Here is a 26,814-nt window from a genome sequence, read left to right as displayed (position 1 = left end):
AGCTTATTTTTGTGTATGGCATTAGGGAGTGTTCTAATCTCATACTTTTACATGTACCTGTCCAGTTTTCCCAGCACCACTTATTGAAGAGGCTGTCCTTTCTCCACTGTACATTCCGGCCTCCTTTATCAAAGATAAGGTGGCCATATGTGCGTGGGTTTATCTCTGAGCTTTCTATCCTGTTCCATTGATCTATCTTTCTGTTTTTGTGCCAGTACCATAATGTCTTAATTACTGTAGCTTTGTAGTATACTCTGAAGTCAGGGAGCCTGATTCCTCCAGATCCGTTTTTTGGTCTCAAGATTGCTTTGCCTATTAGGGTTCTTTTGTGTTTCCATACAAATTCTGAAATTTCTTGTTCTAGTTCTGTGAAAAATGCCAGTGGTAGTTTGATAGGGATTGCATTGAATCTGTAGATTGCTTTGGGTAGTAGACTCATTTTCACAATGCTGATTCTTCCAATCCAAGAACATGGTATATCTCTCCATCTATTTGTATCATCTTTAATTTCTTTCATCAGTGTCTTATAATTTTCTGCATACAGGTCTTTTGTCTCCTTAGGTAGGTTTATTCCTAGATATTTTATTCTTTGTTGCAGTGGTAAATGGGAGTGTTTTCTTGATTTCACTTTCAGGTTTTTCATCATTAGTGTACAGGAGTGCAAGAGATTTCTGTGTGTTAATTTTGTATCCTGTTACTTTACAAAATTCATTGATTATCTATAGTAGTTTTCTGGTAGCATCTTTAGGATTCTCTATGTAGAGTATCATGTCATCTGCAAACAGTGACAGCTTTACTTCTTCTTTTCTGATTTGGCTTCCTGTGATTGCTTTTTCTTCTCTGATTGCTGTGGATAAAACTTCCAAAACTATGTTGAATAAGAGTGGTGAGAGTGGGCAACCTTGTCTTGTTCCTGATCTTAGTGGAAATGCTTTCAGTTTTTCACCATTGAGGACGATGTTGGCTGTGGGTTTGTCATATACGGCCTTTATAATGTTGAGGAAAGTTCCCTCTATGCCTACTTTCTGCAGGGTTTTTATCCTAAATGGGTGTTGAATTTTGTCGAAAGCTTTCTCTGCATCTATTGAGATGATCATATGGTTTTTCTCCTTCAATTTTTTAATATAGTGTATCATGTTGATTGATTTGCATATATTGAAGAATCCTTGCATTCCTGGAATAAACCCCACTTGGTCATGGTGTATGATCCGTTTAATTTGCTGTTGGATTCTGTTTGCTAGTATTTTGTTGAGGATTTTTGCATCTATGTTCATCAGTGATATTGGCCTGTAGTTTTCTTTCTTTGTGACATCCTTGTCTGGTTTTGGTATCAAGGTGATGGTGGACTCATAGAATGTGTTTGGGAGTGTTCCTCCTTCTGCTATATTTTGGAAGAGTTTGAGAAGGATAGGTGTTAGCTCTTCTCTAAATGTTTGATAGAATTCGCCTGTGAAGCGGTCTGGTCCTGGGCTTTTGTTTGTTGGAAGATTTTTAATCACAGTTTCAATTTCACTGCTTGTGATTGGTCTGTTCATATTTTCTATTTCTTCTTGATTCAGTCTTGGCAGGTTCTGCATTTCTAAGAATTTGTCCATTTCTTCCAGGTTGTCCATTTCATTGGCATAGAGTTGCTTGTAGTAATCTCTCATGATCTTTTGTATTTCTGCAGTGTCGGTTGTTACTTCTTTTTCAATTCTAATTCTATTGATTTGAGCCTTCTTCCTTTTTTTCTTGATGAGTCAGGCTAATGGTTTATCAATTTTGTATATCTTCTCAAAGAACCATCCTTTAGTTTTATTGATCTTTGCTATTGTTTCCTTCATTTCTTTTTCATTTATTTCTGATCTGATTTTTATGATTTCTTTACTTCTGCTATCTTTGGTTTTTTTTGGTTCTTATTTCTCTAATTGCTTGAGGTGCAAGGTTAGGTTGTTTATTCGAGATGTTTCCTGTTTCTTAAAGTAGGATTGTATTGCTATAAACTTCCCCCTTAGAACTTCTTTTGCTGCATCCCATAGATTTTGGGTCGTCGTGTCTCCATTGTCATTTGTTTCTAGGTATTTTTTGTTTTCCTCTTTGATTTCTTCAGTGATCACTTCTTTATTACATAGTGTATTGTTTAGCCTCCATGTGTTTGTATTTTTTACAGATCTTTTCCTATAATTGATATCTAGTCTCATAGCATTGTGGTCGGAAAAGATACTTGATACAATTTCAGTTTTCTTAAACTTACCAAGGCTTGATTTGTGACCCAAGATATGATCTATCCTGGAGAATGTTCCATGAGCACTTGAGAAAAATGTGTATTCTGTTGTTTTTGGATGGCGTGTCCTATAAATATCAATGAAGTCCATCTTGTTTAATGTATCATTTAAAGCTTGTGTTTCCTTATTTATTTTCATTTTGGATGATCTGTCCATTGGTGAAAGTGGGGTGTTAAAATCCCCTACTATGAATGTGTTACTGTCGATTTCCCCTTTTATGGCTGTTAATATTTGCCTTATGTATTGAGGTGCTCCTATGTTGGGTGCATAAATATTTACAATTGTTATATCTTCTTCTTGGATTGATCCCTTGATCATTATGTAGTGTCCTTCTTTGTCTCTTCTAATAGTCTTTATTTTAAAGTCTATTTCGTCTGATATGAGAATTGCTACTCCAGCTTTCTTTTAGTTTCCATTTGCATGAAATATCTTTTTCCATCCCCTTACTTTCAGTCTGTATGTGTCGCTAGGTCTGAAATGGGACCCTTGTAGACAGCAAATATATGGGTCTTGTTTTTGTATCCATTCAGCCAATCCGTGTTTTTTGGTGGGAGCATTTAGTCCATTTATATTTAAGGTAATTATCGATATGTATGTTCCTATTCCCATTTTCTTAATTGTTTTGGGTTCATTATTGTAGGTCTTTTCCTTTTCTTGTGTTTCTTGCCTAGAGAAGTTCCTTTAGCAGTTGTTGTAAAGCTGGTTTGGTGGTGCTGAACTCTCTCAGCTTTTGTTTGTCTGTAAAGATTTTAATTTCTCCATCAAATCTGAATGAGATCCTTGCTGGGTAGAGTAATATTGGTTACAGGTTTTTCTCCTTCATCACATTAAATATGTCCTGCCAGTCCCCTCTGGGTTGCAGAGATTCTGCTGAAAGATCAGCTGTTAACCTTATGGGGATTCCCTTGTGTGTTATTTGTTGTTTTTCCCTTGCTGCTTTTAATATGTTTTCTTTGTATTTAATTTTTGACAGTTTGATTAATATGTGTCTTGGTGTATTTTTCCTTGGATTTATCCTGTATAGAACTCTCTGTGCTTCCTGGACTTGATTAAGTATTTCCTTTCCCATATTAGGGAAGTTTTCAACTATAATCTCTTCAAATATTTTCTCAGTCCCTTTCTTTTTCTCTACTTCTTCTGGAACCCCTATAATTCGAATGTTGGTGTGTTTAATGCTGTCCCAGAGGTCTCTGAGACTGTCCTCAGTTCTTTTCATTTTTTTTCATTATACTGCTCTGCAGTTGTTATTTCCACTATTTTATCTTCCAGGTCACTTATCCGTTCTTCTGCCTCAGTTATTCTTCTACTGATCCCATCTAGAGTATTTTTAATTTTATTTATTGTGTTGTTCATCGTTGTTTGTTTCCTCTTTATTTCTTCTAGGTCCTTGTTAAACGTTTCTTGCAGTTTGTCTATTCTAATTCCAAGATTTTGGATCATCTTTACTATCATTATTCTGAATTCTTTTTCAGGTAGACTGCCTATTTCCTCTTCATTTGTTAAGTCTGGTGGGTTTTTAATCTTGCTTCTTCATCTGCTGTGTGTTTTTCTGTCTTCTCATTTTGCTTATCTTACTGTGTTTGGGGTCCCGTTTTTGCAGGCTGCAGGTTCATAGTTCCCATTGTTTTTGGTGTCTGTCCCCAGTGACTAAGGTTGGTTCAGTGGGTTTTGTAGGCTTCCTGGTGCAGGGGACTAGTGCCTGTGTTTTGGTGGATGAGGCTGGATCTTGTCTTTCTGGTGGGCAGGTCAACGTCTGGTGTTGTGTTTTGGGTGTCTGTGGACTTATTATGATTTTAGGCAGCGTCTCTGCTAATGGGTGGGGTTGTGTTCCTGTCTTGCCATTTGTTTGGCATAGGATGTTCAGCACTGTAGCTTGCTGGTCTTTGAGTGAAGCTGGGTGCTGGTGTTGAGATGGAGATCTCTGGGAGATTTTCGCCATTTGGTATTATGTGGAGCTGGGAGGTCTCTTGTGGACCAGTGTCCTGAAGTTGGCTCTCCCATCTCAGAGGCACAGCACTGACTCCTGGCTGCAGCACCAATAGCCTTTCATCCACAGGGCTCAGAATAAAAGGGAGAAAAAATAGAAAGAAAGAATTAGTAGAAGTAGAAAGAAAGAAAGAAAGGAAGAAGGAAAGAAAGAAAGGAGGGAGGGAGGGAGGGAGGAAGGAAGGGAGGAGGGAAGGAAAGAAAAAAGAAAGAAAGAAGATAAAGTAAAATAAAGATAAAATATAATAAAGTTATTAAAATAAAAAATAATTATTAAGAAAAAAATTAAAAACAAAAAAAAAATAATTGACAGATAGAACCCTGGGACAAATGGTGGAAACAAAGCTATACAGACAAAATCTCACACGGAAGCATACACATACACACTCACAAAAAGAGGAAAAGGGGGGGAAAAATCACAAATCTCGCTCTCAAAGTCCCCCTCCTTAATTTGGGATGATTTCTTATCTATTCATGTATTCCACAGATGCAGGGTACATCAAATTGATTGTGGAGCTTTAATCCGCTGCTTCTGAGGCTGCTGGGAGAGATTTCCCTTTCTCTTCTTTGTTCGCACAGCTCCTGGGGTTCAGCTTTGGATTTGGCCCCACCTCTGTGTGTAGGTCGCCGGAGCGCATCTGTTCTTTGCTCAGACAGGACGGGGTTAAAGGAGCCACTGATATCGGGGCTCCGGCTCACTCAGGCCGGGGGGAAGGGAAGGGCACAGAGTTCGGGGCAGGCCTGCGGCAGCAGAGGGAAGCGTAACGTTGCGCCAGCCTGAGGCGCCCAGTGCGTTCTCCCGGGGAAGTTGTCCCTGGATCCCAGGAACCTGGCAGTGGCGGGCTGCACAGGCTCCCGGGAGGGGAGGTGTGGATAGTGACTTGTGCTCGCACACAGGCTTCTTGGTGGCGGCAGCAGCAGCCTTAGCATCTCATGCACGTCTCTGGGGTCCACGCTTTTAGCCGCGGCTCATGCCCATCTCTGGAGCTCCTTTAAGCAGTGTTCTTAATCCCTTCTCCTCGCGCACCAGGAAACAAAGAGGGAAGAAAAAGTCACTTGCCTCTTCGGCAGGTCCAGACTTTTTCCCGGACTCCCTCCCGGCCAGCCGTGGTGCACTAACCCCCTGCAGGCTGTGTTCATGCTGCCAACCCCAGTCGTCTGCCTGTGCTCCAACCGAAGCCCGAGCCTCAGCTCTCAGCCCCACTTGCCCCAGCGGGTGAGCAGACAAGCCTCTCGGGTTGGTGAGTGCTGGTAGGCACCGATCCTCTGTGCGGGAATCTCTCCGCTTTGCCCTCTGCACCCCTGTGGCTCTGCTCTCCTCCGCAGCTCTGAAGCTCCCCCACCTCCGCCACCCACAGTCTCCTCCTGCGAAGGGGCTTCCTAGTGTGTGGAAACCTTTCCTCCTTCACGGCTCCCTCTCACTGGTGCAGGTCCCGTCCCTATTCTTTTGTCTCTGTTCTTTCTTTTTTCTTTTCACTACCCAGGTACGTGGGGAGTTTCTTGCCTTTGGGGAGGTCTGAGGTCTTCTGCCAGCGTTCAGTAAGTGTTCTGCAGGAGTTGTTCCACGTGTAGATGTATTTCTGGTGTATCTGTGGGGAGGAAGGTGATCTGTGCATCTTACTCTTCCACCATCTTCCCGGAAGCCTGCCATGGCATCCTATTTTTATCTGATACTTTCCTTAGTCAATGTCCAACTTTCTCCCAACTTCTTTAGCGATGAAAGTAAACCACTTACCTGAGATCCATATAAGGAGAGATGAAAGGAAGGAAAGGGTAGATCTGATCTGATATTTCCTAGTTTGGGTTACTAGTTACCAACTTGTGTACTGTGTCTGAGAACAGTGATTGGTGTTGGTTGGGGGGAGGTGGGCCAGAGGTATACAGAGCAAGGAAAGGATTTCACTGCGATTCATTCACTCGCTCATAAACGTGATGTGACTTCGTTTTCCTCGTCTTCTCATCTGTAGTAATAATTACGTGTGGTACTATGGAAGGATGTGTGTATGTATGTGTGTATTCAGGGGTCTTTGGGGTATGTTTCTCTTATCACCAAACTCAGAACTTCTGGCAGTCCAACCTATGTTTTCTGTTTTCTCTGAATTTTCATGGCAGTCACTAATTGAGCATCAAGTTGAGGACAAGGAAATGCTCTTTTATTTCCTGTTTATCTCTCCATGCATCTTTGTACCTGGTGGTATGCAATAGATGACTATTGATTGGATTTTCTTGACATGTACGAATTTTTAATACTCATCCAAATTTTTCTAGGACATTTTCTGTGCCTACTTAATAATATATTAATGTGTTATAGGGGAAAGATCTTGGACTTTTGCAAGAGAACACATATTTAAATTTAGATATCATCTTTTCATATCTATGTTGACCCTCTGATCCTTAGTTTCTTCAGCTGTACAATGAGGACAATATAGTAATAACCTCTTCATGAGAAGACCATGGTAGTTAGCAAACTAGGAAACACTCTCTAATACTAGTATTATTATCATGTCAGTGTCTCCAGTGAGGATGACATCCATCAGGATGACACTTGTAGTTGAACAAGTTGGGTTTGTTACTCTTGGCAGTGAGGGGAAATCAACATAGGGAATTGCAGGGCATCTTAGTAAGGGGGTGTTAGGAAAGACTTATCAAGGGTTTGGGCTTGTGTTGGGTGATTTCACAGAAGGTTTAAAAAAGTGGGGCTTTGCTCCAGATTTGATGGTGTCAGGGAAGGGGGACAATGCTATGATTGGGTATCTTAGTGAATTATCTAGAACGAGGGAAGACCAGATGCAGTTGGTGAAGAATTGAGTCCCTCATCTTAGCTGAGAGAGGAGAATGTTTGGAATATTGTGGGTTCCACGAGGACCTTGTCTTTGTCTATGAAGTGACCTTGTTTTACCTCATTTTTATCACAGTCTCAGAGTGACCTTGTCTGGTTATTAATGTGTTTTCTGATGATTTTAGGTCCAACAGGGGATAACACAGCCTCGCTGTGACACCAAGGAAGCAGCCAACAGTACTGAGGTCTGGCTAAGTGTCAGACCTGAACCTGGGTGTCACCTTGGTGGTGATTCCTCCTCTAGGGTGATTTGATCACTTTAGATGCTTCTGTTTTAAATGATTTTGATTTTGATTAATATTCAGCTGGAGAAAACTGACAGACATATGGAATGTTTGCATTTTCTAGGTAGGCCCTCCATTAAAATTATATAATGTATATCTGCAAAATAAAATTGATATTGTCTTTTCCAAAATTAAATTATTTTGGGAAAATGAAAGCTTAAGTTCTTAGTTCAAAGCCTCAAGCTCTATGGTAATTTTCTTCGTAGTATTTTACTTCATAGTAATAATTATTTTTCCCTCTGTCAGTAGCTGAAGACTGGAAGAACCAATGAATTAAGTTTGGCCCTCTTTGTTTCAGTTTTGACAATTCTCTTTCTGATATATATTTATGAAGTAGAGTACAAGTAATATAGAGGATAGGTAGGGATAAATAAGTAACAGATTGAAGACTGAAATAAAGAACTATTGACAAGTTTTCATTTATATATGGGGCTATGTATAAATGAATATAATTATATGATTCAGTGGTCTGGAGTTCACAAGACATGGATTAAGGTTTAGTCCCAATCCTTAATTTTATTTATTTATTTATTTACTTAGTATTTACTTTCCAATCCTTAATTTTAAATATTTACTTGGGCAACTTCTTCCTCTTTTCCTCTTTTCTATTCCTCACTTCTTTCATTTTTAAAATAGAGCTGGTATTCATTACCTTTCTATATCATAGGAATGTTATGTGATTAAAATTAGGTGGAAGAATCTTGAAAACAATATAAAGTCAAGGATCATGATTTATATGGGAATATTACTTTAAAAGCAAGGGATTTGGTGAAGTAAACTCAGGATATTATGATAGTTTTTGAGCTTTATTTCTTATGGATAGCCTTCATCAGACACTCAAAGGGATTCTTTGGCTAGGATTGTTCTAGGGAGAAGTAGCTGCATAAGGGCCCATTTCAGTCTGTGGGGCCGAGCAGTCCTGCATTTGAGAAGTTAATTCCTGAGAATCCAGAACCGTTCCAGACAGATCCCATTAGGTTGTAATTTCCAGATATATTTTCAGACTCATAAACTCTAAGGAGAAGGAAAGAACCACCCAACAATAGGTCCTGAGGAACACAGCTGGAACCTAACATCTGTTACCTAGAGCAAGAGGCTTTGGTCTCCTGTGGTTCTAGTATTTTGGTCCTTCAGCATTTGTGAGAGGGTGACCTCCCCACAGTCCCTCTTCAGGGAGCGTTCCTGTGAGGACAGAGAGGAAACATCCTGAGCCTTTGCCCTACCCTGGTTCAGAGGTCCCTGATTGTCTCAACATGAGGAGGTTATAATTTAAAACACAAATGCTGGCTCGTTAACGTGGTCTTTAATTAAAATTTGCATTTCATCATCTTAACCTTCTAGTCTATTATGTGGCAATTGTATTCATTTTGTGTCATTTCAGATTTTCAGCATTATTCTGGTGATCTTTCAGTGCTTAGCTTATGAGAGTTTTAAAAAATTGTCTCTTTCTTAATCCTGGCTTTCTCTCTTTTACTATGTGATATTTTTCTCATTTAAACTTTGTCTTAATTTACTTAGCAACCTTTTTTTTTAATCCTTCTTAGCCCTTATCACGATAAATTGCCTCTATTCTTAATTCTAATTTTTAAACATGATATTTCATTTTGATTTTCCTCTTTTGTCATTTATTTTAAAATGGCAAATAGGAAACATAGGTTTTTGCTCTTCAGCATATGGCTCTTCTGCATTTCAGTCTTGTATTCCAAAGGAGTCTTTCCCTTTCCCTGGGTAACTCCCAATTCAGTAAAAACCAGAGCCAAATCGGATAGCCTAAATCAGATAGCCTCAAAGGGGCTAGAACTCTTCTCCCCCGATTCCTCCCTACAGGTAACTTCATCAGTCATCAGCAATCAACCCAGAACAGTTGTTGAAATGATGGTTTTAGTGTTCAAAGTATTCATGACTTTACTTTGTGGTTATTGTTATCCAACCTATACTATAGTGTCGCCAGTTATTGGTCAAGATGAGAAAATAGACTGAAACATAGTATTTTCATTAAAATGTATGAAAGTCACAGGGAACTATATTCAATATCCTTGGATAAAGAAGAATGGAAAAGAATGTAGAAACAAATATATATATATATATATGTGTGTGTGTGTGTGTGTGTGTGTGTATAACTGAATCACTTTGTTATACAGAAGAAATTAACACAACATTGTAAATCAACTATAAATTTTTTAGAAAAATAATAAAATATGATAAAATGTATCATAGGATTTGTTCCCTGCACATCGGAGACAGGATTTTCTTCCTGTTGAACACAATTGCAGAAGGAAGTTTCTTTAACACAGAAAACCCCAGGAATCTAATGTTTTACCCATTGCAATTTTAATTCTTCTGGGTCCAGAAAGTCTGGTCATGTACCACATTGCTGTAAAAAAAATTTGTGTCCCCAGAGTGACACTGTTGTATAAGGAAGCACATTACGTGAAGGTAGGACTGGCTGATCTCAGCATCCTCCCAGCTTCAAAATACAGCCTCGCATTCTCTATTCTTAGTCACCCTTTGTGGGATGGTTCGTTAAGAAATAGGCATTTGGAGTTTTTAAATTGAAAAATAGCACTGGAAAAATCCAAATGCAAATGCTTATGATGGAAATGAAAAGAAAGTAAAAAGCCTAGGACAGGTCTGATTCTTAACCTGTCTGCCTATCATGGAAGAAATTATGTCCTCTAATGCAATGTTTACCAAATGATGTCCCATGAAAAGGAAAAAAAAAGGGAAAGAGGGGAGGGAGGATTTATTTTTAAATACATTTGGGAGATACAGCTTTAAACAAAGTCTATTCAGAGTAAGACTCCCTGCATTAGGTCTATAACAGCATCACAAATTCAACACGTTCCAAATAGACATTCTTATTTCAGAACTATGTACCCGCGGACCTGTTTGAAAACTACTCTAACCCAGTTCAGTAAAAGGTGCTACCGTTTACCCATGTCTGGCCTACACTCTAGTCCCCAACGTCTCTCATACCCATTCTTGTCTCTGTGCAATCCAATCTACACACAACCGCAAAATGAAGGGTTAAAATGTCACATCTCTTCCCTACTTTAAAGTCCTCTCGTGGTGCCTCACCTTGTTGGCCCCATGCCTGCCAGGCCCTCCAGGATCGGACTTCTGCTCACCCTCCAAACCCACCTCCTGCCGCGTCCCCCTCTTCATGAGCCCCACGAGCCCCAGGCTTGTCTCTGTCCCTGAATACACAAAGCTTTCTAGACCTCAAGACCTCACTTGGGTAGAGCCTTCCACAGAGCCTTATGTTTCCGGCTTCTTTCAGTGTTGGGGACTAAGCTCTCCTGTGGTCACACTGCTTTCAGGACACTTCCAGCTGTGACTCTCTTGTTCACTCATTTGTTTACTTGTTTATCATCATCTATCTCCACCAAAGCCCCTCAGACTACACGTTCCCAGAGAGCAGAGCTTGGTGGGTCCTTACCAGCACAGTTTCCCCTGAGTCTAACAGAACAAGACCGGTCACAGTGCGGATGCTCTGTGCATCTTTACAGAGATGTAAGGAGTACAGAGGAGCCAGTTTGGGAATGTTTACATTTCCCCAAATCATCGGGAACACTTTTCTGACAAGATGACAAGGTGCTAATTAGCCTTCAGTAGGAACACAGTTCTAGAAAGAAAGCTTTGAGGTGTTTTCAAGCTTGTGGTTTTACAGTGAGTCTGGGGGTTCTCCCTGTAAGTGTGGAAGGCAGACGTATCTGGGTGGGTGGTAGGGTGGGGAGGGCCTTGGTGGTCTCTTGCCTCCATACTCACCCAGGTGGAGAGCAAACCTGAACGCAGCTGAAGGAGAAGCATCTTTGGCACCACTCTGGATCCCAGTTAAGCATCAGAGATAAAGAAAAAAGTCTCTTCATGTCTTGTGTGGTACCTAGACAAGAGGTTATGAAATAGAAATCTTAGGTGTATCATATGATAATTGGTTTTTATTTTAAAATATCTCAACATTTAATCCCTGAAGTATAATGCATACATCAGACTAGAAAATGCTTAAATGCCCATAACAGAACTCTTAATTTCCACCTCTCAAACACCTCTACTTTTTCCCATTCAGTAAAATGACACTACCATTTCCTGAAAGATCTTTTTTAATTTTTTTTGGTTTAGGTGATTTCAGCGATATTGTTTTTTATTTTAATTTTTTTATTGACATATAGTTGGTTTACAGTGTTGTGTTAGTTTCAGGTGTACAGCAAAGTGATTCAATTATATATGCATATATATCCTTTTTTTTCAGATTATTTTCCCTTGTAGGTTATTACAAGATATTGAGTATAGTTCCCGGTGCTATACAGTAGGTCCTTGTTGTTTACCTGTTATATATATATTAGTGTATATATATTAATCTCAAACTCCTAATTTATCCCTCTCTGCCAGAACATAATTAATGATTTTATTTTTAAATTCTAGGATGAGAAACAAACAAAAAACCTAAAATAAAGCAACGTTCCACATTTGGCACTAAAAAAACTCTTTCATGTACATATAAGTCAGTTGTCTAATCTTTTAAATTAAATTCACATACCCCTCTCTTTCTAACCTCTCAATTTTCCATTTTCACAGTGGAAATGCAACTTTGCCTTACCACACTCTATAACACACTAAAGGAATATTGGGTTTTTGCTCTTTTTTAAAAGTATCCAATCAGTTATTTTGTCAAGTCCATTCTTTCATACTGGTGCAGTGAATGTTCAGGAAAAGAAACTTCTAGTTCTCAGTGTAAAATAAAACGTCAAACACATCCACTTGATACATCTTCAATTTCATTGTTATTTATTTCTGTAACTGATTTATAAACAAAACTGTTCATATCTAAAATATATATTTTGTTGATGTTTATGGTGGTGTTGAACCTCAAAAGTTCCCTCAAATGTCTAATTTAACTCATTCTTGCACTTTAGCCAAAACAGAAAATATGTACTTTGGCAGAAAGGACTGAACTAATATTACAAATGTATGGATTTAAAATGTTAGAAAAATTTTAACAATGGTGATGCAAAGTCTTCTTTCAAAAAAGCCTTCTGAGCAAAACACTTCACAAATATTTTTCCTAATCTCTCTTAGGCAAGGTCTTTCCTCATTCCTCGTCCATAATACAGCCCCCTGACCAATTATCTTCTCTGATTCCACCTCTGACTCAGTCATTACCACGTGCACATCTTCCTAGCCAGAGACACTAATCCTCTGTTCTTTGCAGTGAGTTTGTAGCTATTACATTCATTAAAAAAAAAAAAAAAAAAGCTAAAAATTTACCTCAAACCAGAATTCTTAAGGAAAAGAGATATTCTTTTATTCTACTCACTGAGCACTAAACAGATTGGCATTCCTTAATTCATTTTTGTTTATGTGTTGCTTTCTGAATGTTCTCAAAAATTTGAATACCTGTATATTCTTTTGCCAAATAGATGGTACATATGCTGCAGGCATGAATGTTTTTTTTTTTACCATTCTTCTCGAAAGCAAACTTAATAAGTATTAACTTTGAAAAGCAAAATTCTGAAATGAAAAACACATTCATCTTCAAGGCCAACATAGAGAGGAAATGGATAGTTTATATCACCCTCTTGATTCACTAGACTTTTTAGTCTGGCAAATGGATTACATAGCCAATAAGATTGTGTCAGATATTTTTAATAAAGTGAGATGCTAAAATTACATGAATGGGATGATTAAATTGGCATTTTGTGATTTTTCATCTCACAAAATGTTTATTAAGTATCGCTAGACACATATTAAGCAGACTTCTTTTTAACAGCTACCAGCAAGACCTGAAATTAGGTTGAAAGTACTCACTCCTATTCTGCCAGGCTTTCTTGTTTAGGTGGGTTTTCACAGCAGCATTAGTTTATGTTGGAACTTTGGATTTATGGTGAACTCTCCTTCACTGTAATGAAATCGACCAAGAGCCATGGAATGATATTGGAAAAAGTAGAGAGTCATATCCTAGTGCATTTATAACACTTATATGCTAGTTTATGCCTTCTAAATTAGGTAAATATTTTTGCCTGATTCCTTTGCTCCCTTGTAGTTTGTGGCCTGTGGGATTATACCTTCATGAATGCTGTCTCCTTTGTCTAAATTATCCAAATCATAACTACCCCCCAAGTAGGTGTGATCTGTTCTCTGAAAGTCTTCAGTGCTCTCTTAAGATGTATTGCTCTTAATTTTTCATTTACTTATTTGTATGTGTAGAGTACTTCTTTTACTGTTATCCTATTTTTAAGGTTGGAATTCAAATTCTTGTATTTCTTGTTAACACCTACCACAGAGTCTGATGACTAAGAGGTTCTTAACAGTCATTCGAATGAGTGAATAAATAAATGCATCTCAATTTGAACTTCCAAAGACAAATTCAACCATCTATATTCCATTCTGGTCACCAGACACCTGGATGTCGTTTTGGTCCTCTCTCCATTCATGGTCCTTCCCGTGTGGCCCTGATCTCCCCAGGATGCACCATTGGTCCATTGGTACCTTCTTCTCATCCCAGCTCAATCCCTTCTCACAGTCTCCTGGGATTCCTTCTCTACCCTGCACTAGATATGATCAGAGGGTCCTACTGAAATTCTTCAAAGGCTTCTTTTTTCTTTTCTTCTTTTTCTTGGTTTTCTTCTTTTTTCCAACGGCTTCTTAATGATCTGTGAAAACTAGGCAAAATCCATAACACAGTTGACCAAAAGTTTGCAAAATCTGACCTCTATCTTCTTCCCAAACTCCTCTGTGTAGTTATTCACCTGACTCTCTGGATGCTGTTCACAATGCCCTCCATTCAGTCCTGCCCAGGATCTTTGTGTATCTTCAGGGAACATGTCCTTTCCCTAGGGATTTCCTATTATCGTTCAAGCATACTTGAAATCTCACTTTGTCCAGGAAGACTCCCCAGGCTCTGTAAACTCTTATCTCACAGTGTCTTGAAATCATCCTTTGCAGCAACGCTATAGAATTAATTTATTTAGCATGGAATTAATTAGTTAACTCATTCTAGGGGTTCCTTTTCTAAAATGTGAGCTCTGTGAGTTACTGGTCCTTATTTATTGTATTAATTGCTCGCTGTACCCATCTCCAAGATCAAGGTCTTGGCTTGTTGAGTGGTCAATAAAAAGAGATACCAGACACATAAATAGAAGTGCAGAATCAGGTAATAGTTGTTTAGGGGTTAATCAAATCTAACTGCATTCATTTAGAGTCTCTTGGTCGGGACTCATCTTCAAGGTTAGTTTTACCTTGTACAGGCACCTCAGAGATATCACAGGTTCAGTTCCAGATCACCTCAATAAAGTGAATATCACAGTAAAGTGAGTCACACCAATTTTCGGTTCCTCAGTACATAGAAAAATTCTGTTTACATTAGACTGTAGTCTCTTAAGAGTGCAATAGCTTTGTGTCTTTCATACAACGTACAAACCTTAACTTTAAAATATGTTATTGCTAAAGCATGCTAACCATCATCTGAGTCTTCAGCAAGTTGTAATCTTTTTGCTGGTGGAGCGTTTTCTTCCATGCTGGTGGCTGCTTGCTGATCAGAGTGATGGCTGCTGAAGGTTGGGGCAGCTGGGGCAGTTTCTAAAATAAGACCACAGTGACGTTTCCCACATGGACTGACTCTTTCTTTCATGAACGATTTCTCTGTAGCATGCAGTGCTGTTTGATAGCATTTTACCCATAGCAGAACTACTTTCAAAATTGGAGTCAGTCCTCTCAAATGTGTGTGCTGCTTTATCAACTAAGTTTTTGTCATATTCTAAATCCTTTGCTGTCATTTCAACAGTCTTCACAGCATCTTCCCCAACAGTAGATTCCATCTCAAGAATCCACTTTCTCTGCTCGTCCATAAGAAGCAACTCCTCATCCATTCAAGTTTTGTCATGAGATTGCAGCAATCCAGTCACATTTTCAGGCTCCACTTGTTTCTGTTTTTTTTTTTTTCCATGTTCCTTTATTTTTTCTTTTATGTTATTTTTTTTTAATTATTTATTTATTTAGGCTGTAACGGGTCTTAGTTTTGGCATGCGGGATCTTTAGTTGTGGCATGTGAACTCTTAGTTGTGGCATGCATGCAGGATCTAGTTCCCCAATCAGGGATTGAACCCCAGCCTCCTGCACTGGGAGCACGGAGTCTTACCCACTGGATCGCCAGGGAAGTCCCGATGTTCCCTTACTTTTATTTTTACTTATTTTTTAACTTTGTATTTTGTATTGGAGTATAGTTGATTAACAATGTTGTGTTAGTTTCAGGTGTACAACAAAGTGATTCAGTTATGCATATATGTGTATCTATTCTTTTTCAAATTCTCTTCCCATGTAGATTGTTACATGATATTAAAAAGAGTTCCCCAAGCTTCACTTCTAATTCTAGTTTTCTTGCTATATCCACCACATCTGCAGTCACTTCCTTCACTGAAGTATTAATCCCATCAAAGTCATCCATGAGGGCTGGAATCAGTTTCTTCTAAATTTCTGTTAATGTTGCTATTTGGACCTCTTCCCACGAATCATGAATGTTCTTAATGACACCTAGAATGCTGAATCCTTTCCAGAAGGTTTACTATTGACTTTTTCCAGGTCCATCAGAGGAATCACTATCTATGGTGGCTATAGTCTTACAAAATGTATTCGGTACGCGGGCCTCTCACTGTTGTGGCCTCTCCCGCTGCGGAGCACAGGCTCCGGACGCGCAGGCTCAGCGGCCATGGCTCACGGGCACAGCCGCTCCGCGGCATGTGGGATCTTCCCAGACCAGGGCACGAACCCGCGTCCCCTGCATCGGCAGGCGGACTCTCAACCACTGCGCCACCAGGGAAGCCCCAAAATGTATTTCTTAATAAGACTTGAAAGTCAAAATGACTAGCAGGGCATGAAAAACAACATTAATCTCATTGCCCATCTCCATCAGCGCTCTTGGGGGACCAGGTACATTGTTGATGAACAGTTGTATTTTGAAAGGAATCTTTTTTTTCTGAGCAGTAGGTCTCAGCAGAGAGATTAAAATATTGAGTAAACCATGTTGTACACAGATGTGCGTCATGCCTGCTTCTTTGTTGTTCCATTTATAAAGCAGAGGCAAAGGAGATTCAGCATAATTTTAAAGGCCCTTGGATTTTCAGATGATAAATGAACATTGGCTTCAACTTAAAGTCACCAGTTGCATTAACCCCTAAAAGGAGAGTCAGCCTGTCCTTTGAAGCCAGGCATTGACTTCTCTCTAGCTATGAAAGTCCTATAGGTGGTGTCTTTTTCCAATAGAAGGCTGTTTTGTCTGCACTGAAAATCTGTTGTTTAGAGTAGTCACCTTCATGAATTATCTTATCACTACATTTTCTTCATATTAGCAATAACGCTGTTTCACTTTCTTCATTCGTGTGTTCACTGGAGCAGCGCTTTTAATTTCCTTCAGGAACTTGTCCTTTGCTTTCACAACTTGGCTACCTGTTTGGCACAGAAACCCAGCTTTTGGGCTATCTCAGCTTTCAACATGCCTTCCTCACTAAAGCTTAACCATTTCTGGCTTTTGATTTAAAGTGAGAGACGCGTGACTCTTCATTTCCCATGAACGCTTAGAAGCCATTGTACGGTTATTAATTGGCCTCATTTCATTATTGTTGTGTCAGGGAGGCCTGAGGAGAGGGAAAGAGATGGGAGAACAGCCAATGGGTGGGGCAGTCAGAACACACACAGCATTTCTCTCTTAAGTTCCCTGTCTGGTTCCCCAAGGCAATGACAATATTAACATCAAAGGTCACTGATCACAGATCACCGTAACAAATATAATAAGCAAGAAAAAGTTCGAGTTGTTGCCAGAATTACCAAAATGTGATGCAAAAACTCAAAGTGAACAAATGCTGTTGGAAAATGACACCTGTAGGCTTGCTCCAGGCCGGCCACCACAGAACTTCAATTTGTAAAAAATGCATTATCTGTACAGTGCAGTAAAGGCATGAGTGTACTCCGTGTACAGCCTCCTCTCCTAGAAGACCTCCTCACACTGTCTCTGCTTCTGCTTTGGCAGTTGATGGACAATGGCAGGAGTGGAGCTTCTGGAGCCGATGCTCCGTGACCTGCTCGAATGGGACCCAGCAGAGGAGCCGGCAGTGTACTGCAGCCGCCCACGGGGGCTCCGAATGCAGAGGGCCCTGGGCAGAAAGCAGAGAGTGCTACAACCCCGAGTGCACAGGTGAGGCCTGATGACTGCTTTCGAAGGATGACTGCCCTTTAGATAATGTGACAGAATCGTGCCAGACGGTCGTGGCATCGTCAGGTAATTATACATTTCTAGTCAATGAAGCCAGTTGTACCAGAGCTCATCCTACTGTATACTGCATGAATAAAGCAACAAAATTCAACAGATTCTTAAATTAGATGAAATTAATGAGATGAGATGAAATTTTGATTAAATTGATGGAGTCCAGCACGGAGCTCGTGTTCTTTACAAGTAAAGGTCAATGTCCATTTGCAGCTTCTGACAAACTTACAGACATCACAATGCTCTAAATTTGACCAGCAAGTTAAATATGTGTGTCCATTTTATTCATGGTGGTAGATTAATAAAAATTGAACAGACAGCCTTGGGCCTCAGATTTTCGAACCCCTAAAGCAGTGTGCACTGGATGACCACCACTGACCTTGACGTATTTCTTTCAGCCAATGGTCAGTGGAATCAGTGGGGCCATTGGAGCGGATGCTCCAAGTCCTGTGACGGCGGCTGGGAGAGGCGAATGAGGACCTGCCAGGGGGTGGCGGTGACCGGGCAGCCGTGTGAAGGGACAGGCGAGGAAGTGAGAAGGTGCAGCGAGCAGCGATGTCCTGGTGAGTGAGCTCAGGTCGTCCCCAGGGAAACACTTTGGTACCTGGGGAAAAAAAAGGGTTGAAAACATTGTCATTGGTTAAAGCCCGTATTTCCTCAATGGAAGTATTGCTAATAATAAGTGGCAATTTACTCCCTTCCATAATGTATGACGTTTTGTCTGTTTATGGGTCATAGACTGTGTCTTCTATACATTTTTAAATCACTTGCTGAAAGATGACATTGAAAAGTGTAATAACACCAAAGTAGGCATACTGAACAATAACAAGGCTAGACATTTTTGAAATTAGGTTGGGGTACTGTTTTTTTTTCACTCTCTTTGTGAAATGTTTGTTTACTGAGAACACAAAACAAGTTGCCTTAGATTATTATTTTATTTATTTATTTTGCGGTACGCGGGCCTCTCACTGTTGTGACCTCTCCCGTTGTGGGTCACAGGCTCCGGACGCGCAGGCTCAGCGGCCATGGCTCACGGGCCCAGCCGCTCCGCGGCATGTGGGATCTTCCCAGACCGGGGCACGAACCCATGTCCCCTGCATCGGCAGGCGGACTCTCAACCACTGCGCGACCAGGGAAGCCCCTGCCTTAGATTATTTTACTAGAAATATAGAGACATCAGTGTGAGGTAGATTGGTAAGGAAGTAAAGAGACGAGGTTGAAACTCAGAAACTTGTAAATTCTGCTGTTAATCCATCCTGATGTGTGACCTTGGACACCCCAGTTACTAGCCCTTGCCCCATTCCCACTGTTAAAGGAAATTCCTGTGAGGAACTCACTTTAAAATAACAGCATCACGCCTTAATTCATAGTGAAAAAATGCAAGTATTGCAACATTGGAGGATTTTACATATGAGCATAGAAGAAAGAGAAGGTCAGAAATTGCCCAGAGTATAAATCATATTATATTATAGGTCATATATTTTAAAAGCTCATTTAGAGCAAAGACTCCTTCCTAAGTGTGTGTACATTTCATAAAATACTATTGACACACTCAAGACTCAATAAATAAGTGAAAATTCAGATTTTAGAATGACACCATAGGCAAAATTTTATAAACATGCTGGAAAAGCTAATAGCATGGAATTTAAAAACTTCATAGCTGGGTATAAAGTTCTGAACTTAGAGAATTTGAAGACCCAGTTAGAGCCCTTGTTGCCACTAGTAACTCTTGTGGGCAAGCTCACAGATCCTTGGGCTATCTGGTCCTAGTGGGTGTGGTGACTTCAGCTGTTTGAGATTCCTTTTCAGTTCAGGAAACTATGGATTTCTGTTTCTATGTAACATGACCGCTGGGATTTAGAAAAACCAAGGAATTCTAAGAGCTATCCAGGGATCAAAACTTTTTATTTCTCCATATTTAGAATTCTAAAGACTTTTCATGGTTCAACACTAATAGCAACAGAAACTGGACTCTAAGGGTAACAGTATATCAGTAGTATTTTCTTAGTTCTTAAAAAAGATCTAAAATTAGTTTTGTTAATTCTTAAGGCCATATGAATCCAGAATGATAAGAAGTAACCAGCATGCAGGACTCTGTTTAGAAGGATACCTATACAGATTAGCATCATGAAATTTCTGCTGTGCTGCATTAGAATTAAGAAGCATTAAAAAAAAACCATTTCTTTTGCCCAGGGAGAAATTTCACTGGAACAGTCGGCATGACTAAATAAGACCCTTTTAATATCTGAAGTTATCTGAACTAGTCTGAGCGTGCCAAGGTTCTTAACTGGCCCTTTAAAACTGACCTCTATCTGCATATATAGAGGTAAGATGGTGGTGCTTGCAATCAGCTTTATAAAGATTGCCACCTGCTGTTTGGAAAACATTTTACATATCTATTTACAAAAAAGATATTATACCTTATTTGCTAGGTTTATTCGCTGGCTTTTGTGCTTTCAGGGAGATTGAAAAATTATCATATAAAGCTGTAAACACTTTTTAGACTATATAATATATATATAATTTTGTTATTAACTGTAACATTTTCATTTTTCTCTTTTCAAAAATATGATTTGAAATCCCCTCAAGTATGTAAATAACATTTTTGAATTAAAATGAATTATTGAATCAGCTAAACAACTCACAAATTAGTGCTTATACAGGGGTAAAAAAATAAATATATGTACCAAGCTTTTGAAAATATATCCTAATCTTGCACCTTCATACAAATCACATTATCCATTAAAAATTATATGTGACTATTAATTTCAACAATGCTTTCTGCCTCTGTAGAGTACAGAAATTTTATCAAAATAAAGGAGGTTTTTTACTTTTAATATTTATTCTTTAACTTTTCAATTCACAGCCATGTCATCCCCAGAATATTTTATCAAGAAAGCGGGATTTATAAATAACTCGGTTTTCCACAGTGGACTTGATTTAAATATTGGCTTTTCAACTCCGCACAATTGTTTCTCTGTAGTTAATATATATTCCTTTATGGTTAGAGCATAGGTTTCCTAATTTCTGTCATTAGATTGCTCCAAACTTACACATTGACAATATAAATTGAGAAAACTTTCAAATTATCTTAACAGTTGCTAAGGCATTTTTTCTCGTTTTGTCAGTGATAAAGCCAGAACAAATGTCTCTTTGGAAACAATGTTTTTTTCTAGTATTGTTTTTAGTACAGTTCTCTCTTAATTTTTCTTCCTCTTGCTGGAAGCAAACAAACTAGTATTTATTTGTATGCTTCATTTAATTTGAATACAAAACAAATTAATCAAGTTTTCCAAAAGACCCTCAGTTGTCAGGAAGGAGAAATGTAATATATGCACATCTTTGTCTGGATAATTAATAAAAATAATGATTAGTCATCTGGGTTTAATCAAAAGCTGTTATGGCATCTACTAAAAATGGAAAATAAAAAATGTTTTCCCATCAAGATTAGGATATTTCATTCCTGATAAATAGATAAAATGAAAGTATTAACAAGGGCATCAATGATGCCCTTGTCTTCATCAGAAAAGATAATTAGAGGGGTTAAAAAATTATATTATTACTTTTTTAAAATACTGCTAGTTAAAGAATAAAGTAGCTACAAGGGAGATAATTAAGTTGCCCAATTTTTAAATTGGTCAACCTCACCAAATAATGATTTCATTGATCTCAATCTTATTGTACACCAAGGCTTTGAGGGATAAAATAGTAGAAAATTAATAGCTTCCCTAATTACGGTATGTTGCTACAATGTGAAAAAATACTATTTTTAATCTTTCGTTTGGTTGGTTTTTTCCCCCAATATTCCCCTGGTTAATATCATTCAGAAAGCAGAGTTACTGGTGATTGGCCTACATTAGCCCAGGCTTCCCAGGGCCTCCCTGCTCTGCTCCCAGGGAAGGGCTTGCTCTTTCCAGAGCCCAATTATAGGATGTATGACTCTTTAGTCATTAGTTGCTAAATTGGAACCTGCCATTCACAGGGAGACGTTACACTTAATTTATACATAAAATGTCCTTTTTAGAGTCACCATTGCTTTGTCTGCAAGTGGTAAGTGAAGCCTGCAGGTTAAATTTTCTGAGAAAAACTTTGAAGTAAGGGTTCCATACCATAAATGTGCATGGTAACAGCAACTTAGACCAGAGATGGAGCAATTATTGGGATACTGAACTGTAGATATTCATCCCAAGGGAAGTCAGCAGTGATGTTGTGGGCTCAGACTTATCTTGCACATTGCGATGCATTTGTGTTGGAATTTGGCCCCCTGTAACGTGCCGACTATAAGCTCTCAACAGCCCCCCACCCCTCTGGAGTGACTGTCTCTGCAAGATTGCTCCCCAACAGAATTATGTCTTCTTTGAAGACCAAGAGAGCCATTCATTTCGTTTCTGAGTAATTTTCCTTCAGTAGGAAGAAAACATCACCATGCTTGCTTCCTTTGGGCTCCTGCCTTCTCTGAGTGCCTCTCGACATTGCCCAAGCTGTGCTTCTCAGACTTTAGTGGACGAATCCCTTTTAAAATCGCATCAAAAAAAAAAATACTTAGGAATAAAACTGACCAAGGAGGTGACTTATATGCTGAAAACCATAAAACATTAATAAAGGAAATTGAAGATGATTCAAAGAAATGGAAAGATATCCCATGCTCCTGGATTGGAAGAATTAATATTGGTAAAATGGCCATACTACCCAAAGCAATCTACAGATTTAATGCAATCCCTGTCAAATTACCCATGACATTTTTCACAGAACTAGAACAAATAATCCTAAAATTCATATGGGACCATAAAAGACCCACACTTGCCAAAGCAATCCTGAGGAAAAAGAACAAAGCAGGAGGCATAACCCTTCCAAATGTCAGACAATACTACAAAGCTACTATAATCAAAATAGTATGGTATTGGCACAAAAACAGACATATGGATCAATGGAACAGAATAGAGAGTCCAGAAATAAACCTGCACACATACAGTCTATTAATCTACAACGAAGGAGGCAAGAATACACAATGGAGAAAAGACAATCGCTTCAGCAAGTGGTCTTAGGAAAGCTGGACAGCTGAATGTAAATCAGTGAAGTTAGAACACACCCTCACACCATACACAAAAATAAACGCAAAATGGCTTAAAGACTTAAATATAAGACGTGACACCATAAAACTCCTAGAAGACAACATAGGCAAAACATTCTCTGATATAAGTCATACCAGTGTATTCTTAGGTCTGTCTCCCAAGGCAATAGAAATAAAAGCAAAAATAAACAAATGGGACCTAATCAAACTTACAAGCTTTTTCACAGCAAACCATAAACAAAACAAAAAGACACCCTGCAGACTGGGAGAAAATATTTGTAAATGATGAGACCAACAAGGGCTTAATTTCCAAAATATTCAAACAGCTCATACAACTCAATAACAACAACAAAAAAATACAACCCAATTGAAAAATGGGCAGAAGACCTAAATAAACATTTCTCCAAAGAAGACATACAGATGGCCAATAGGCACATGAAAATATGCTCAACATCGCTAATTATTAGAGAAATGCAAACCCAAACTACCATGAGGTGTCACCTCACACTGGTCAGAATGGCCATCATTAAAAAGTCTACAAACAACAAATGCTGGAGAGGGTGTAGTGAAAAGGGAACCCTCTTACACTGTTGGTGGGAATGTAAGTTGATGCAGCCACTATGGAGAACACTATGGAGGTTCCTCAAAAAACTAAAAATAGAACTACCATATGATTCAGCAACCGCACTCCTGGGCATATTTCCAGACAAATCTATAATTAAAAAAGATACATGCACCTCAAACTTTAGAGTATAAAAGAATTACCCAGAGTGCTTGTTTCATTTTTTATTATTTTTTAATATTTATTTTATTTATTTATTTGGCTGCACTGGCTCTTAGTTGCAGCATGTGGGATCTAGTTCCCCGACTAGGGATCAAACCCAGGACCCCTGCATTGGGAGCATGGAGCCTTAACCACTGAACCACCAGGGATGCCCCCAAAGGGCTTGTTAAGACAGAGATTCAGGATCCAATGTCCTCTGCCACAAGGTTCTGATTCAGTAGGTCTGGTCCAGGCCTGGGAATCTGCATTTATAACAAGCACCTAGATGATGGTGATGATGCTGCAGATTACCTCCTGGGTTGCACCAGCCTCGAGTATAAGTAAGTAAGTAAGTAAGTAACTAAATAAATAAATATTAGTGATAAAAGTCACAAAGAGTGGAAAACAGTTCTCCACCTCAGCTCCACTGTTGAAAGTTGAGGTATCATCTGAATAAGGCTGCAGAATTTTGTCTTATTCACACATCTTCCCACATAAATAAGGAGGTATTGTTTCTGGAATCAGTTCATAATGAAAATACAGACAATGCATTTCAAGTCTCCCTACCCAACTCTTGTTTCAACCAAAATAAAACAGAAAAATAGGGCAATTAACTAGCCACTGTAGACAAAGTAGGATGGTTTAGGCAGAGCTGCTCAGTTGTACAGCACTAATATTCCTGTTTTGTGGGGAGCTGGAAGGGTGTCACTGGGACCTGTCTGATGTGAGGCTCTGCCCCACCAGGACACAGATCTTCTGTAGCAGGAGTGTGCTTTCACTGCTCCGTCTCCCAAGGCTCTGAGCTACTATACACACACACAGGTGGATAATATCCAGGCTGGGTGTCAGGGCGGAGGATGGGGTCTGAGCTCACATCGACTTAAAGTTCTCAGCTCCCAGTTGGAGGAGTGGGGAATTAATTAATCAATATCAATATAAATATTTTGTCTCTGTTAGAGACAAGTTAAAAAGTTAGACTTCTGGCTTCCCTGGTGGCGCAGTGGTTGAGAGTCCGCCTGCCGATGCAGGGGACACGGGTTCGTGCCCCAGTCCGGGAGGATCCCACATGCCGCGGAGCAGCTGTGCCCGTGAGCCATGGCCGGTGAGCCTGCGCGTCCGGAGCCTGTGCTCCGCAACGGGAGAGGCCACAACAGTGAGAAGCCCGCATACCGCAAAAAAAAAAAAAAAAAAAAAAAAGTTAGACTTCTAAATTGTGTGGACCACCGTATTTTAGGGTTAAATGTAATCATTCTTGGAAACCCAAAGGTGTAAGTGTAAAATTTACATATTTTAAAGAGAAAAAAAAGCATACTGGGCATCCCTGGTGGCGCAGTGGTTAAGAATCCGCCTGCCAATGCAGGGGACATGGGTTCGAGCCCTGGTCCGGGAAGATCCCACATGCTGTGGAGCAACTAAGCCCGTGAGCCATGGCTGCTGAGCCTGCGCTCTAGAGTCCGTGAGCCACAACTGCTGAGCCTGCGTGCCACAACTACTGAAGCCTGAGCTCCTAGAGCCCGTGGTCTGCAACAAAGAGAAGCCACTGCAATGAGATGCCCGTGTACCACCACAAAGAGTAGCCCCCGCTCAACACAACTAGAGAAAGCCCGCGTGCAGCAACAAAGACGCAGCACAGCCATAAATAAATAAATAAATTTATTTTTCAAAAAACCCAGCATACTAGTCTCTATTGAAATAGTCACATACAAGTTGGCACCTGCTTTACCTCTTTGATTCCAGACCACAAGACTAATCACTACTATTACTTTAAAGAAGATCCTATTTCATTAGAATTGCTATTATTTTTGCTGTCGGATGTTATGTGTATAGCCCGTAAGGAGCTATATCATTACCTGTTCAGTTTCAAAAGGTTAAGTTTCACTGCACATTTTTGGACATGGCAAGTAATGTCACACACACACAGTTCATACCAGCCGTTCACCTGAAACCAGCCACTGAGTCCAGTGGTGGCAGTACTGGACTGGCACTAGGGACTGACTTTTCTCCTCTGCAATGCCCTATTTTTTTCTTGCTAAGTCACCTCAGCTACATTCTAAAAAGTAGGGAAATAAAGTAGAACTTGAAGGTACCCCATAGGGAGAGAGGCCACCTGGTGTTTAACCAATCTCCAGGAAAGCTTCCCATCCTCCCGAAAAGTTGGGGTTTCCTGACCTGTGCCTGTCCGAGATTCTACAGCAAATCAATTCAGTGTTAGAGGCAGAATTAAGGGAGAACCGCTGGGCTCTGACATAATCAGTATACATGCCAGAGAGTACTCTAGGCCTGCTATTCAAACCTGTTGCTATGGAAATAATTATTATCATAATTTGCCTTAGCAGATTGCTCATCAGATGAAGCTGGGAGAAAACTGTCACAGCTCCTGCACAGCAAAAACTTAGCAAGCGGTTTGTTGTAATCCTCTATTACTCTACCTTGACCCGTTTAGAAATATTTGGCAATATGCTGATCATTCGCAAATGGAAACAAAATTTAATCAGCACGTTTTACCTTTTTTATTTCTTCCTTTCAGTCCACATTGTTTTGACAGTAAAAACGAGCATATTTTAAGAACCACTTAATGATTTTTAATGAATAAAATGAACATTAATGCAATTAGTAAACTCCTTTTTGGGTTGAAGGTCACCCAAGACACTAAACCTGAACGTTAGCCCTTGACACTTCTCATCCCCACTTATTTTCCTCCCCTCACACATCCTGACACGTGAATGGCCCTGAGATCCTGCCCCTGGCGCTTTGGTTGCTTTCTCTCTCTCTCCAGCTGTCACCTGTGTGAGAACTGTCACCTAACAGACCTTTCCAACTGGGGTATCAAATGAGACCCTTATGCCCCCAGGGGAGCTCTTCTGTCTGAAGTTCTCCCTCCTTCTTTCCAACCTCTTTCCTAGTGGGGGAGTTCACCTGGGTCAAGTCTTTCCTCCTGGGGCCCTGCTTTCTCCTCCCCTGGACACTGCCTTCCAGCGGAAAGAATCTGGGGAGTGTGGTCAAACCGAGGTTGGCTTGGGCCTCTGTCCTCATACGTTAAATGGGATAATGATACATGCCCAGGGGATTGTTTCAAGGATGCAGTCATAGAATACTTTAGAGTGAGTAAAGTGCAGTGCAGGTCTCCTATGTCCATTACCCATATTATGACATCAACCCCATTACCTAACCTCTTCCACATAGGTTCTTATCTGATGATTCTCCCCTATCCATGGCCTTAGTCATGTGACTCGCTCATGAAAAAACTTGCGTGGCTTCTGGTTCCCTGCCCGATTCCGTGCATACTGAGATCCTGGGTACAGGAGTGTCCTCATCAGTGGCTCATTTGTACATACGGCAAATCTTTGTATGTAAA

General features: G+C 39.8%; 1 protein-coding gene across 1 annotated transcript in view; it reads left to right on the top strand.

Moving 5' to 3' along the window:
• The window catches only part of ADGRB3 (adhesion G protein-coupled receptor B3), an 815,189-nt gene that overhangs the window by 326,284 nt on the left and 462,091 nt on the right, over positions 1–26,814 (top strand). Inside the window, exons 7-8 of the mRNA XM_032651211.1 lie at positions 17,392–17,556; positions 18,024–18,188. Of these exons, the coding sequence (XP_032507102.1) occupies positions 17,392–17,556; positions 18,024–18,188 (330 nt within the window). The remainder of the gene's footprint in view (positions 1–17,391; positions 17,557–18,023; positions 18,189–26,814) is intronic.

Source organism: Phocoena sinus, chromosome 12, assembly GCF_008692025.1.
Source record: "Phocoena sinus isolate mPhoSin1 chromosome 12, mPhoSin1.pri, whole genome shotgun sequence".
Classification (NCBI taxonomy): domain Eukaryota; kingdom Metazoa; phylum Chordata; class Mammalia; order Artiodactyla; family Phocoenidae; genus Phocoena; species Phocoena sinus.
Note: the sequence above shows the minus strand (reverse complement) of the source record. Positions and strands in the feature narration are given on the sequence as shown.